This window comes from Arachis ipaensis, chromosome B03 (genome assembly GCF_000816755.2).
Source record: "Arachis ipaensis cultivar K30076 chromosome B03, Araip1.1, whole genome shotgun sequence".
NCBI classification, from domain to species: Eukaryota; Viridiplantae; Streptophyta; class Magnoliopsida; order Fabales; family Fabaceae; genus Arachis; species Arachis ipaensis.
In genome coordinates this window covers 4,365,871-4,378,313 of record NC_029787.2, presented here as the reverse complement: position 1 = coordinate 4,378,313, position 12,443 = coordinate 4,365,871, and the positions used below count along the sequence as shown (strand labels likewise).

Genomic DNA, 12,443 nt, shown 5'->3' with positions numbered 1-12,443 from the left:
AGTGGTTTCAACTTAAATTCCATAGAGGGCATAATAATACATGGATTAAATAAGTTTTTAGTTATAGCAAAATATTTTTTATTTTGATTTTTATAAAAATTTTCTTTTGATTTTAGTCCAATAAAATTTTAAAAAATTTTAATTTTAGTTGCTAATAATAGTTGTTTCCATTATCTGCTAACGTAATAAGTTAATTTCTGAATATTTAATTGTCACATCATCATTTAACTTATTACGTCAACACTTGTCCTAACAAAAATTAAAGATAAAAAAAAAAAAAAAACATTTTATAGAGACGAAACTATATTTAAGCCAAGATAATAGTTTTTGACTGGATGAGGGAAATAATGAGGCCCAAAAAAGCTGCTCTTGACTTGGGTTCACTGTAGAGGCCTTTTTAGGCTAGTTTCCAGTTTGTAATTTGCATATTATTTTGGGCCTTTAGCCCTTTTATTTACCAATAACAACCAATACATTTTCCTGTTTTACATGTGCATCGCTAAGGGTCATTCACATTATTCACATTAACAAAGAGACAGAGAAATTGAATGCTTTTGGACATTAGAAGTTTATGTAGATGGTAAAATTTCATGAACTACCAAACGCAATGATAAATATATTGAGCAATGTTATATATCTAAATCTTTTTATGAATCAACTCCAATCAAATTAAACAATAGGACTTAAAATAATATTAATTATAACTGATTTTTATTATGTTAAACTAATTTGATTAAATTTAATTAACAAAAAAATTTAGTTGTGTAATATTATTCAAATAGAATTAAGTAGGTGAAAAATTCTTATTTACTAAATTTAAAATTTTAGCACGTAAATCAATGTTTGATATCTTTAAATTTAAAATAGAGAACATAAACTACTATTAGCTACATAATAATCTACACGTTGATCAAATGTTTATTCTTCTTGTTTTTTTTTTTGTTATGCAAAGTGGAAATTCAAACCTAATTAGAACTTGCTATGATTATAAATAAAAATAAGTATTTACAAATTGTTGACGCTATGGCTATAAAACTAAAATTTGCTTTGCCACTATGAATAGACCCTCTACCAAGGTTAGTTATGCCTTTTTACTAGTTAATTGCTACTCTTTCTTCTTGAACTCAATAACATGAACCATTTATTTAGCAACAAGAATTTGCAGACACAGTCTATTGAATAATGAGCATAACACTAGAGAAGTGTTACACAGCGAGAAACACATAAGCAAATCATATTATAGTTGATTAGTATTTTTCTTAAATGGTAATTTTCCTCTAAAAAACCGAAACTTTGAGTTACAAGAACCAATCACAAGTCACAACAATATAGTAATGGCAGTAAAGTTTTAAATTTCCATATACTTGTTCATCAGCATAAGCATTTAGACGATTCCAAAAACACGAAGCTTGATATCACATTTCACATTAAACAGTTATCTTCTCCAAGGACCAAGAACAAGAAAGTATAATTCTTTGGATTACTTTTTTCTTTTGGGGTTCCCAAGATATCAGCCACCAGACGCAGTAACAAATCCCTTCACATATTGTAGGGCAACTTTAAGGGATATAGGTTACAGAGTTGCACTATGCCTATGGCAAGGTTAGAAACCTCGACACTACTTAAAGAAGGAGAAAGTCATTCTCTATTTGGATTTTCGTTACTTGACGCATAATGTACTATATCTATATGATACAATAACAAGTGTAGGCTTCATTACATAGTTATCATACAATGTCTCTAAACATTTCTTAATTGGTAAGCCAAATGAATCGGAATAACAGTCAACTCGAGAGTCAAATTAGGGATCCATAGCTCATGCATCAAAACTCAAAATGCATTGGCATGATTCAATACAAGTAGAATTTCAATGAGAAAACAAGCAAAAACTGAAATCATATAAAAATTAGAGATGTTAAGATACCAACACAAGACACCCCATGACAGCAAGATTCATCAACAAACCAAAAAGCCATAACATCAAACATATGAAAATAAACACAAACATGAAAACACCAAAAAAAAAACATGACACGAATTAAGAAACAGTGAAAGTGAAGAAAGAGAACCAAACTATTAATCCTCTTTGAGAAGTCATGCCACCAATCTAGAGGACCCTCTTTGTTTTGAGAGGACCCAGAAGCAGAAGAACCATTCTCATCATGCTTCTTGTCTTGCTTTTTTCTCTTCTTGTAACCTCTCATAGGACCCATCATCAGCCACAACAAACAAATTCGAATCCACACCACGAATTTGGAGTGAGGGAAAAATCTACTGTAATTCACGGTAAAATAACAAATCAAACCAAAAGAATAATATATATATATATATAGATACATACATACATATATTATATCATTATTATGGTGACAGAATAGATAAATAAATATTTTTTACGAAGATATTTTTATTTAAAAATAATAGTTAAATTATTAGATAATTTAATATATTTAATTAAACTACTTAATATAATGTATGTTACTATTTAATTATTATATTTGAAAACCTCTTTTACATAAATAACTACTTTAAAAATAAGTCAGATATCTAGTTAATTTTTTTAATTTTTTGAGTAAAGTATCGTTTTTGTTCCTGATGTTTGGGATAAGTCCTAAAGTTGTTCCTAACGTTTCAATCGTCCTATTTAAGTCCCCATCGTTTTAAAATTGGCTCAATGTTATCTTGCCGTTAGGGATTCGTTAACAGAATTGACGGCGGAATAAAATTGAGACGATTTTGAAACGTTAGAGACTTAAATAGAATGAAAACGTGGGGACAAAATCGATACTTATAAATAAATTTTAATTTTATCCTTCAATAATATCAATTTTTTACTGTATATAATATTCAATTATTTTTTAATCACATCTAAGTAAATTACTCTTAATCACATTACTCTCATTCTAAATAATTTTTTTATATTTTTATATTCGGGTTCGAGTCTCCTATCTTTGGTAAAAAAAAAGTGTAAAATTATAAAAAATAAATTTATTTAGAATGAAAATAATGTGATTATGTGTAGTTTATTTAAATGTGATTAAAAAATAATTGAATATTATGTACAGTAAAAAATTGATATTATTAAAGGATAAAACTAAAATTTATTTCTATGTATCATTTTTATCTCCAACGTTTTCGTCCTATTTAAGTCGCTAACGTTTCAAAATCTTCTCAATTTTGTCCTGTCATCAATTCTGTTAATAGATCATTAACGACAGGATAACATTGAATTAATTTTGAAACGTTAAGGACTTAAATATGACGATTAAAATATTAAAAACAACTTTAAAATTTATCCAAACGTTAAAAACAAAAACGATACTTTCCTCAACATTTTTTCAATCTATACCTGTGTCACTGTGTGGGCGCACAATGAATCTATAAGATTAATGAAAGGTGTTTCTCTTATAATATTTCAAAAAATGTTCGTAGTCAATTTCGACCATGGATTTCTGAATTTTAGAATTGTTATATGGTTGAATTATATCAATTCATTTACTCCGGTTTATTTAGTTATTTTAATTTTTATTTCAATGCATCATCAGTTGATAAATATACCCTGCCAACAAAAGAAAAAGGAATTAATAAATTTATAATTTGTCTTTCTTTGGGGTTTGTGCGTAAAGCTGGCTGTGGATAAATTATTTAATTTAATGTTTGTTTCCACAATACTCAGCCAATAATAATAGTTGATTGATAAAGAAATAAACTTCCCCCCTTTTCTAAGTGATGCTGTTAAATGTAAATTTTATTATATAAAATAGCCTTTTTAGGCCTCCAGTTTGTGATTTGCTTATTCTTTTGGGCCTTTAGCCCTTTTATTTACCAATAAAAACTAATACATTTTGACCAAAAATATTCAATCACTAAAAGGGTTGTTGGGTCCTTTTCCCTATTTTACATGTGCATCGCTAAGGGTCATTCACATTATTTTCAGTTTATATGCAAAGATATTCAATCATCGACCGCTCCAAGTATGGGTTGTCATTTCTAGTACACCCCAATTTCAGCTTCAACAAAATAGCCTTAAAGTAGTTTGCATTGCATTATGGGGAACCATTTCTTTCTAAGATTTTTAGGTCGTGTTCAACCATTTATCACTCTTAAGTAGAGCCTTCCTCTTGCAATGTTGTCGGTACTTTCGATTTCAATATATGTAAAGTTCAACATGATGAGAAATATCCATAGCAGATGTTTGTAGCGATTCTTAAGTAAGTAGATACAAATACCTCATTTCAAAGCATACTTTACAATAACATTAAGTTTGATTTTTATTTGTTCAACACATTCATCTAGAAAGGAGGAGCCTCTTGTATTTATAAACTCTGTTTCCCCCCTTTATTTAAACCTATGCTCCCGATCCCTCACATCACGTGTACCTGAAAATAAGTGAAGCTGAAGTGGATCTATCATAGTAACCTAAGACTAAGATGCTGTAAATCTCCTCTGAGGAAAGAGTCCATTCCATTCGTTTGTCATTTCAAAGTCAACCAAATAACAAGGAACAATGCTACAAGCCTACAAGTACTTCTTTAACATTAAAATTTACTACCATCACAAATTTAAAAGCACAAAAACCACATAACGCCAGGAAAAGGAAACAGAGACCAGCGTTACAGCTTTACAAATGCTGACTTTTTCCCCCCACCAAAAACCTCCAAATTCCAAATTCCAAAATTAAATCGGCATTTTCATCACTTATCTAACTCTCCCTCAATGTATGTGCCCTCCCTGCTTTGACTTGCGAATTGCAATGCAATGCTCTATGCCATTAAACTACCACCTACAACTTGATTAGTCCTTATCCTAACCTTTGTCCACTTTTTACAGTCTTCAGTAATTTAATCTTTCAAACTTTTCACTTCTTTCATAATAAGCTATCTTCTCCTCTCAGATGTCACTACTAACTTCCATTCACATGTTTTTTTCTTTTTTGTTCCATTTCATTTCGTGTACATTCATTCATTCCTTTCAACTTGTGGCTTGTACCTCAAATCTTTTGCTACCATGTTGAGAAGAACCATCTTCTTTCTTTGTTGATAGTGTCTTGGACTTCCTTGGTATGCACTTTGCTCGCACCATGTCTCCCTCTTGCTCCATGATTTGCAACCGGGAACCACTGCAGAAGGGACAGCAAATCATACAAACATATGAATAAGAAGAACCACAATATTGATAATGCAATTTAACTCACACTCACTAACATAATCAATTTAAACAACAAAAGTCATTATTGCTAAAATGACAGTAAATACACAAAACTACTGAATATTTGAATGTGATCTTTGGCGTATTCATTTTCCCAATCACAATTTCATTCTTTTTCCCCGGTGTATTCGTACAACTTGTATAATTATAGGTGGCAAACTGGAAAGTTTATTTATTGAAAAGTTACCAATAACTCTTTGGATGCTTTAAATTTGACCCCACATGCTGCAGCTGACAATATTAAATGGGGCCAAAACAAGGAAGACAGATATATATCAATAATTGCATTAAATTAACTAGAATTTACAAGCATATCTCATTTATTCACCCTACATACAAGATGAAACAGGACAGGCAGAGGTATGCAGGCAACTGTCAACTATCAATCTACATGCCAATGATAGCTAGCTGCGTGCTAGTTTTCCCTTTGTGTAAATTTCAACAGATTTCACCATGTATATGAATTTACAAACGTTTCCCAGCTATAAGAATGTACCAAAAGTTTTATAATAACAGATAAAAAAGAAAGAATGACAGACTAATTAAGAAGATCATCAAAATAACAGTTAATCAAACGACTTAAAATTATTCTAAAATAAAAACACAAAATATACATTACCAATCAGTGCATATTTCATCAATCATAGTCGTTTGCATGTGCTGTGTTACTTTCCAAGAGGCAACACCATTCCAAAATGAGTTATTTTGTCTTTACTATTTAGAGGACATTGAGAATTTAGGATTGAATTCACTTTCGCTTTCAGCCAAAAAGATAATTAGGACGGGAAGAGGCAAGGCTACATGATGAACATGGAGAATGGACAACATTTCCGGAGACAAAGGAAGTGGGAATCCTACCTTGTTTTGACAGTGATTGATAAATTTGAACTCCAAAGTTACATGTGGTGTTTAGTTGTAAGAATTATGTTCAAAATGACATCTAAAGTACTACCAACTGTGGTCACCTTTATCCCCCTCTTGGTCTATCCAAAGGTAGACGTTTAATTTATTTACTCTTAAGAATGGGGAAAAAAAAAAAGGCAGAGTTAAAGTGATGGTAAAATAGTATTTGTACAAGAAGTTAGGTGTTAAAAATGTATTTTTCTATGCTTAATGATAAGGTATATGAAACAAGATTTGGATCCTCTAAAGTTTGAATTTCACTTTAGAGAGAAAAGTGTGATCTTTCACCATTGATTTTATAGGTGGGACCAATAATAAATATGAAAGAGAAACTATTCAAGGGTAGAAGATCACACTTTACTCTCTAAAGTGAAATTCAAACTTTAGAGGATACAAATCCGTCAGTATAATACTTGTTTGACAAAATAAAACAATAAAACTTGACAATATATACATTTTAAAATGAATACTATTGCATTATTTTTACTCTATGACCTATTGACCTTTATTGATATTACCGCTCCATAGTCTGACTTGGGAAATTAAATAAAGAAATATATGCAACTTTTGTCAATGACAAGGATACTTATACTAGTAATATTATTGTTTAATTTGTTTTACTCAACTAACATTTTCTACTGTCTTCAATCTCAAGATGCCTCTTCCTATGTGCAAGAAGCTTAACCTCAACTTCAACCTCATTTTCATTTCGATACTAGAACCTATGTAGCTGAAAACTGTATGAACGTCAATGGCTACAGTCTCCAACATTGCCAAAACCAATGCACACGTAAGCACGGATCTCAATTTCACAAAAACCTTAATCAGCGAACCAAATTAAAAATTCTTTTACAAGTAACAGAGGAAGAAAAGAGAAACTTATACCAAATAGCAAACTAAAGAGTGTTAATCTAATGATAAACTTGTTTAGGCAAAAGATTTGAAGGCATAACAATTAACGTACCTATCTGCATTGTAAGAAGAGGACCTCTTCAACGCAGGGAATTCAACTTTCTTGGTCTCAATCAAGCTCCCACTAAAATACTCCTTATCTTCCAATGTTACCCTGTTCAAATCTGGAATTTCCATCGATGTCCCTACCTCTTTTCCCACTTGATTAGAATTATTATTCCCTGCTCCGCGGGGTAACCGAGCTTTGTAGTGCCCAACCAATGAGAACCCTTGATCCTTATCAGACTCGGCCCCACACTCCTTAAACGACACCGCACCGCACGATAGTAACTGCAAGAGAACCGACGAAGCCCTCATCCTTCCGCTATGACCATTCTCAGCCGTCACATTATTATTGTTAATCTTCGCAGAACACAATCCCAGCCGTCCATCCGCCTTCATCAGCGTTTCAAGCGTCTCCGGACTCGAATCCGACGGCGGAGGCGAGATCTCGTCCCTGCTTAGCTCAATGCTCTGATTATGACACGTGGCATGCGGGACCCGCTCCGATTCCGTGATTTCTTCTCCTTTGTCTTCGACTCCTTTATTATTCTGACTCTTCTCCTCTTCCCTAGCCGCCCTCCTCCGCCGCCGCCTATCGTCCGTCGTTTGAGTCGACGCGTCAGCGGCGATTTTTCCGGCGGAGTCTCCGAACGAGTCCGACTTGTAAACAAGGTACTCGTTCATGTCAATGGAGCTCCACGACTGGTTGCGCCGTCGCGTCACTGCGACCGCCGGGAAATTAGCCTCTTCCTCCTCCGGTTTCTGCATCTCGGAAGCTCTCGCATCATGATCAACAATCTCAGATCCTTTGAGAATGTAGTCTTGCCCCTGCGTCGGGTAAATGAAATCGTTCTCCGATAAATCGTGCCACACGAAGCCATTTTTGTAGCTCCTGAAATCGAATAAAAAAAATCAAAACAATCATAATGAAAAAAAAAAAGCATGAAAATTAAAGCATTATGTAGAGCGAAAGGAAACAGTACCGTTTGGCGGACCAGGAATACATTGCAGCCATGCCTTTTCCTCGAAGCAGGTTCAAGCGATTGATTACATCTGAAAAACGACGACGTTTTGAGCTTCTTGATTTGTTGTGTTAGTAGATAATATATTAAGAAGGAAGATGCATAATGCATTTACCTTTGAGGTAGAGTCCTTGTGGTGAGGAGAGAGGAACCTCCATGAAGTGAGGGTGCTCGAGGTGGCCGCTTCGGGAGAGGTAGTAAACGACGGATACTTTTCTTGCCGTTTTGGGCTTGGGTTCAGTCCAAACCTTGGTCCTCTCTGGACTCGTTTCTCTCTCCGTCCATTTCTTCGGAACATGATGAAGCTCCGTCGTCGTTTTCCTTCCCTTGGAAGCGGAACTCGAAGTCACCGAGGGCGACGACATTTCTCCGTACTTTCTTAGCTGAACAAGACTGAGCAATAAAGCGTTGAAGAGTTGAATCAGAGTTGAAGTAAATAGAAAGAAAGCGATGCTAGCTAGCGGGAAAACAGAGAAAAAGGGTTCTTTCTTTTAAGGTATCGTTTGGAATTTGAAAAATGGGATTAATTAATTCATTAATTTAAGAAGCGCGGTAGGGTGGGTGAGTGTGAAATGAGAGAAGAAAGAAAGGTAAAAAAAAATAAAATAAAATTGTTTTGATGCTGAGGACAAACAGCTACCAAACAAGGAATGACTGTTTGGGTTTCAGATAGAAGCAGTCCTGTGAATGTGAGTGTGATAGTAGAATTTTTTTAAAAAAATTTGACATTAACTACAAGACAGGGAAAAAGCAGAACGTCGTCGTAACGGCTTTGTTTTGTTCTTTGTCATGTTTTATAAAACTCCAAATGGTAATTCTGATTCATGATTTATATTTGATTTCATTTTCCCTCTCTGATCTCTGCTAGTTACTAGTACACTGCTAGTATGTATATGAAGGTTCAAATTATTACAAATGGTACTACTAGTCTCCTGTGTCGTGCTACTTGTCGTGTTACCAAAAGCCTAACCCAATAAATTTTACGGATTGCATCTATATAGTCTAGTAGTATTTGGCAGTAAAATAGAATCCAAATCCAAATGATGGTACAACATATACAGACACTTGTTCCATATTTTTCAGAAGATTGAAACCGGGACTTGATCAATGAACTATGGCACCTTGTGTAGAGTTAACTGCACCTGGCAGATTTGGTGGCTCAAAAATTTGAATATGAATTTAAAATTAGTCAATTCTGCCAAAATGACCATGCAAGGTATTATTCGGATATAATTTACCCCTTTTCTGCAGATTGCAAATTCGCAATAAGGATGTATTTAGTTTGGGTTTTTGTTTTTTTATTTTTTTTAGTGTTTTTTGTTTTTTTTTTTAATTTTGTAAAAAAATTAGGAAGTAAAAATAATTTATTTTTTATTCACAAAATTCAAATAACAAAAAATATTGAAAATAAAAACAAGAAATAAAAATATAAATCAAACGTACGTGACTGATATGACATGGGCTAAAAAATTTTGATATGAAAACAAAATGAGTGATATACTTTAACATGGTAATTTTTAGTGTTTTTTTTTAAATTGTGGGAGTACACAGATCGGACCATGCGGGTTGTTTGATTTTAAAATTTTGCTTAAGAAATCGCATGGTCCGACTTGCGGTTGGACAAATATGAATTTTGGAAGCTAGAAAACAGACCTCTGAGTTCTGTTATACTGACACCACATAGTTGTGAAACACCTGTATTTTCCATATCCGAATCCAACACCACTTTTGCTCCTATATTCAAATTAAAAAATGACATGAGAGACACTGTGTAAGTTACAAAAAATAACATGTTATACTTATTGTCTTTTTAAACTCTTTGTAAATTGTGAAAAATAGCATGCGTTTTTTCCTATGACACATAGGTGTTTTTGGATATTTTAGAGGTTATGAAAAATAAACTATTACATATTCTTTAACATCACTAAAAAGTTGTAAATAATTAAATTTGTCTTTAAAAAATTACTCATTTTTTAAATTAGTCTTTGATTTTTTTTTTGTTAATTTCGTTTTTAAAAATTTTAAGTTGATTACATTGGTCTTTTTACTACTTTTTTTGTTATAACCACAAAATTTGCTAATATAACACGTTAAGTGATGCTACAAGTCTGCAATATACACCTAAAAATTTTAATTGACTATTTATATAATAAATTTATAAAATTAATTCAAATCAAAATTTAATTGAGAGAAGATCTTAAAGTATTGGAATTTCTCAATTTAAAGTTAATTTAAATTAATTTTATAAATTTATCATATTAATTATCAATTAAAACTACTAAATATGTGTTGTGAAGCATGTTATATCAGCAAATTTTATGATGTTATTAACAAAAATAATAAAAATACTAACATAATTAACTTAAAATTTTTAAAAAATAAATTTAATTTAAAAAATATATAATCCTTTAAAAATTACTTAAAACTTAATTTGTGAGATTTGATTTATATGCACATTCAATCATATGAGAACGCTTAAAAAATTCAAATTGATTTGATGTGGGTTGACCGAGAGAAGACTAGTATGTAAAGCGGGTACTGTGTGCACCTAACTTTTGACTATAGGGCATTGAATTGAACGTGTAATGAGTTAATGTTATGACAGTTGGAGAGAGTAGGTATGTTTGAAGCTTTGAAGATAGAGAAGACCGGTGGGTTAATGAGGTTGGCGATTGAGGTATATTCAATTTCGTGGCATCGTGATCAAAGTCAGAAATCAGAAGTAGTCGCAGTGGGGGTCCAACATAATATACGTAGATGTGGGATTTTACTCGTTGACCATTCTGTCCCCAAATCTCTAACGTGTGAAATTGTGAATCCATCCACCTATGCGCCTATGCCATGTGCTACAAAGTTCAAACTTACTAAATCTACTATGGGCACAGAATACCAGATTACATCCAATACGACATTTAAAAATAATAACATTTTTAGATAAATTACTTAAAATTTTTAAAAAATAAATTTAATTTAAAAAATATATAATCCTTTAAAAATTACTTAAAACTTAATTTGTGAGATTTGATTTATATGCACATTCAATCATATGAGAACGCTTAAAAAATTCAAATTGATTTGATGTGGGTTGACCGAGAGAAGACTAGTATGTAAAGCGGGTACTGTGTGCACCTAACTTTTGACTATAGGGCATTGAATTGAACGTGTAATGAGTTAATGTTATGACAGTTGGAGAGAGTAGGTATGTTTGAAGCTTTGAAGATAGAGAAGACCGGTGGGTTAATGAGGTTGGCGATTGAGGTATATTCAATTTCGTGGCATCGTGATCAAAGTCAGAAATCAGAAGTAGTCGCAGTGGGGGTCCAACATAATATACGTAGATGTGGGATTTTACTCGTTGACCATTCTGTCCCCAAATCTCTAACGTGTGAAATTGTGAATCCATCCACCTATGCGCCTATGCCATGTGCTACAAAGTTCAAACTTACTAAATCTACTATGGGCACAGAATACCAGATTACATCCAATACGACATTTAAAAATAATAACATTTTTAGATAAATTATACTTAGGACAATTTACATAAATAAATTGTTTGTTCTTTAAATTTACGTAATTGTATTGTTTTAAATATAAAAACGTAAATACATTATTTCATACATCTATAGAAATTATTACTGTCAGTAACTGTTTATTAAAACACATTATTTTTGTGTTTGTGTAAACCGCTATTGCCAATAGCAGTTTTTATAGATACATGAAACAATATATTTGCGTATTTATTTTAAAAACAATACATTTACATAATTTTAAAGATATAATAATTTATTTACGTAAATTGCCCTTATACTTATTATTCCTCTATTTACTTTTTTAAAAAATGCTAAAATTAAAGTTAGTCACACCAATATGAAATTATATTTAAGTGTGTTTATGTTAGAATAAATTAATTTTATAATCTAATTATTCATCTTAAATAATTTTAAAATATATCATATGCAAAAACATATTTAGATCTATGAAAGTAATTAAAGAATTGTCTGTTATTAACTTATGATAATTGAATTTTGATTGATAGTAAATCTTCGATCTTTTTTCGACCAAAATTTTTGTATTTCTAATAGAGTTGAATAACAACATAAAAAAAAATTAAAAAGACAACTTTAATATATTAGAAATTGAAATCCTTAAATTACTATTCATATTTGGAAGCAATTCTTATTAATTTATAAAGCTCAAATAAAATAGAATAATATTTAATTTTATTTTCATTTAAATTTAAATCAAAAGTAATAACCACTTATTTTATTTAATATTTATAACAATATATAAAATTACCTATATATATATATATATATATAACTAACTTGATTATAATTAATTATATATATTATCGAT

At 31.5% G+C, this 12,443-nt stretch overlaps 2 protein-coding genes across 3 annotated transcripts in view; both read right to left on the bottom strand.

The window, feature by feature from the left end:
- The window catches only part of LOC107629131 (protein ALP1-like), a 10,080-nt gene extending 7,810 nt beyond the window's left edge, over nt 1-2,270 (bottom strand). Inside the window, exon 1 of the mRNA XM_021117828.1 lies at nt 2,075-2,270. Within this exon, the coding sequence (XP_020973487.1) occupies nt 2,075-2,216 (142 nt within the window). The 5' untranslated portion in view covers nt 2,217-2,270. The remainder of the gene's footprint in view (nt 1-2,074) is intronic.
- On the bottom strand, nt 4,413-8,908 carry LOC107629132 (protein UPSTREAM OF FLC). 2 transcript variants are annotated; one of them, XM_021117827.1, is made up of 5 exons: nt 8,203-8,908; nt 8,049-8,118; nt 7,076-7,957; nt 5,396-5,439; nt 4,985-5,119 (listed from the first exon to the last, which is right to left on the bottom strand). In XM_021117827.1, exons 1-4 carry the CDS (start codon nt 8,450-8,452, stop codon nt 5,415-5,417), a joined length of 1,227 nt encoding a protein of 408 aa, XP_020973486.1. In that variant the 5' UTR covers nt 8,453-8,908; the 3' UTR covers nt 4,985-5,119; nt 5,396-5,414. The 2 variants fall into 2 exon arrangements, with proteins under 2 accessions (XP_016187321.1, XP_020973486.1); XM_016331835.2 differs by lacking the exon at nt 5,396-5,439 and having other exon boundaries at nt 4,413-5,119; nt 8,203-8,873.

Coding starts and splice junctions, on each gene's coding strand:
- LOC107629132 (XM_016331835.2), bottom strand. CDS start 8,452: ATGTCGTCGCCCTCGGTGACTTCGAGTTCCGCTTCCAAGGGAAGGAAA. Junction 7,958..8,048: donor TATTCCTGGTCCGCCAAACG/GTACTGTTTCCT, acceptor ATTCGATTTCAG/GAGCTACAAAAATGGCTTCG. Junction 5,120..7,075: donor TCTTCTTACAATGCAGATAG/GTACGTTAATTG, acceptor TCCCTTCTGCAG/TGGTTCCCGGTTGCAAATCA.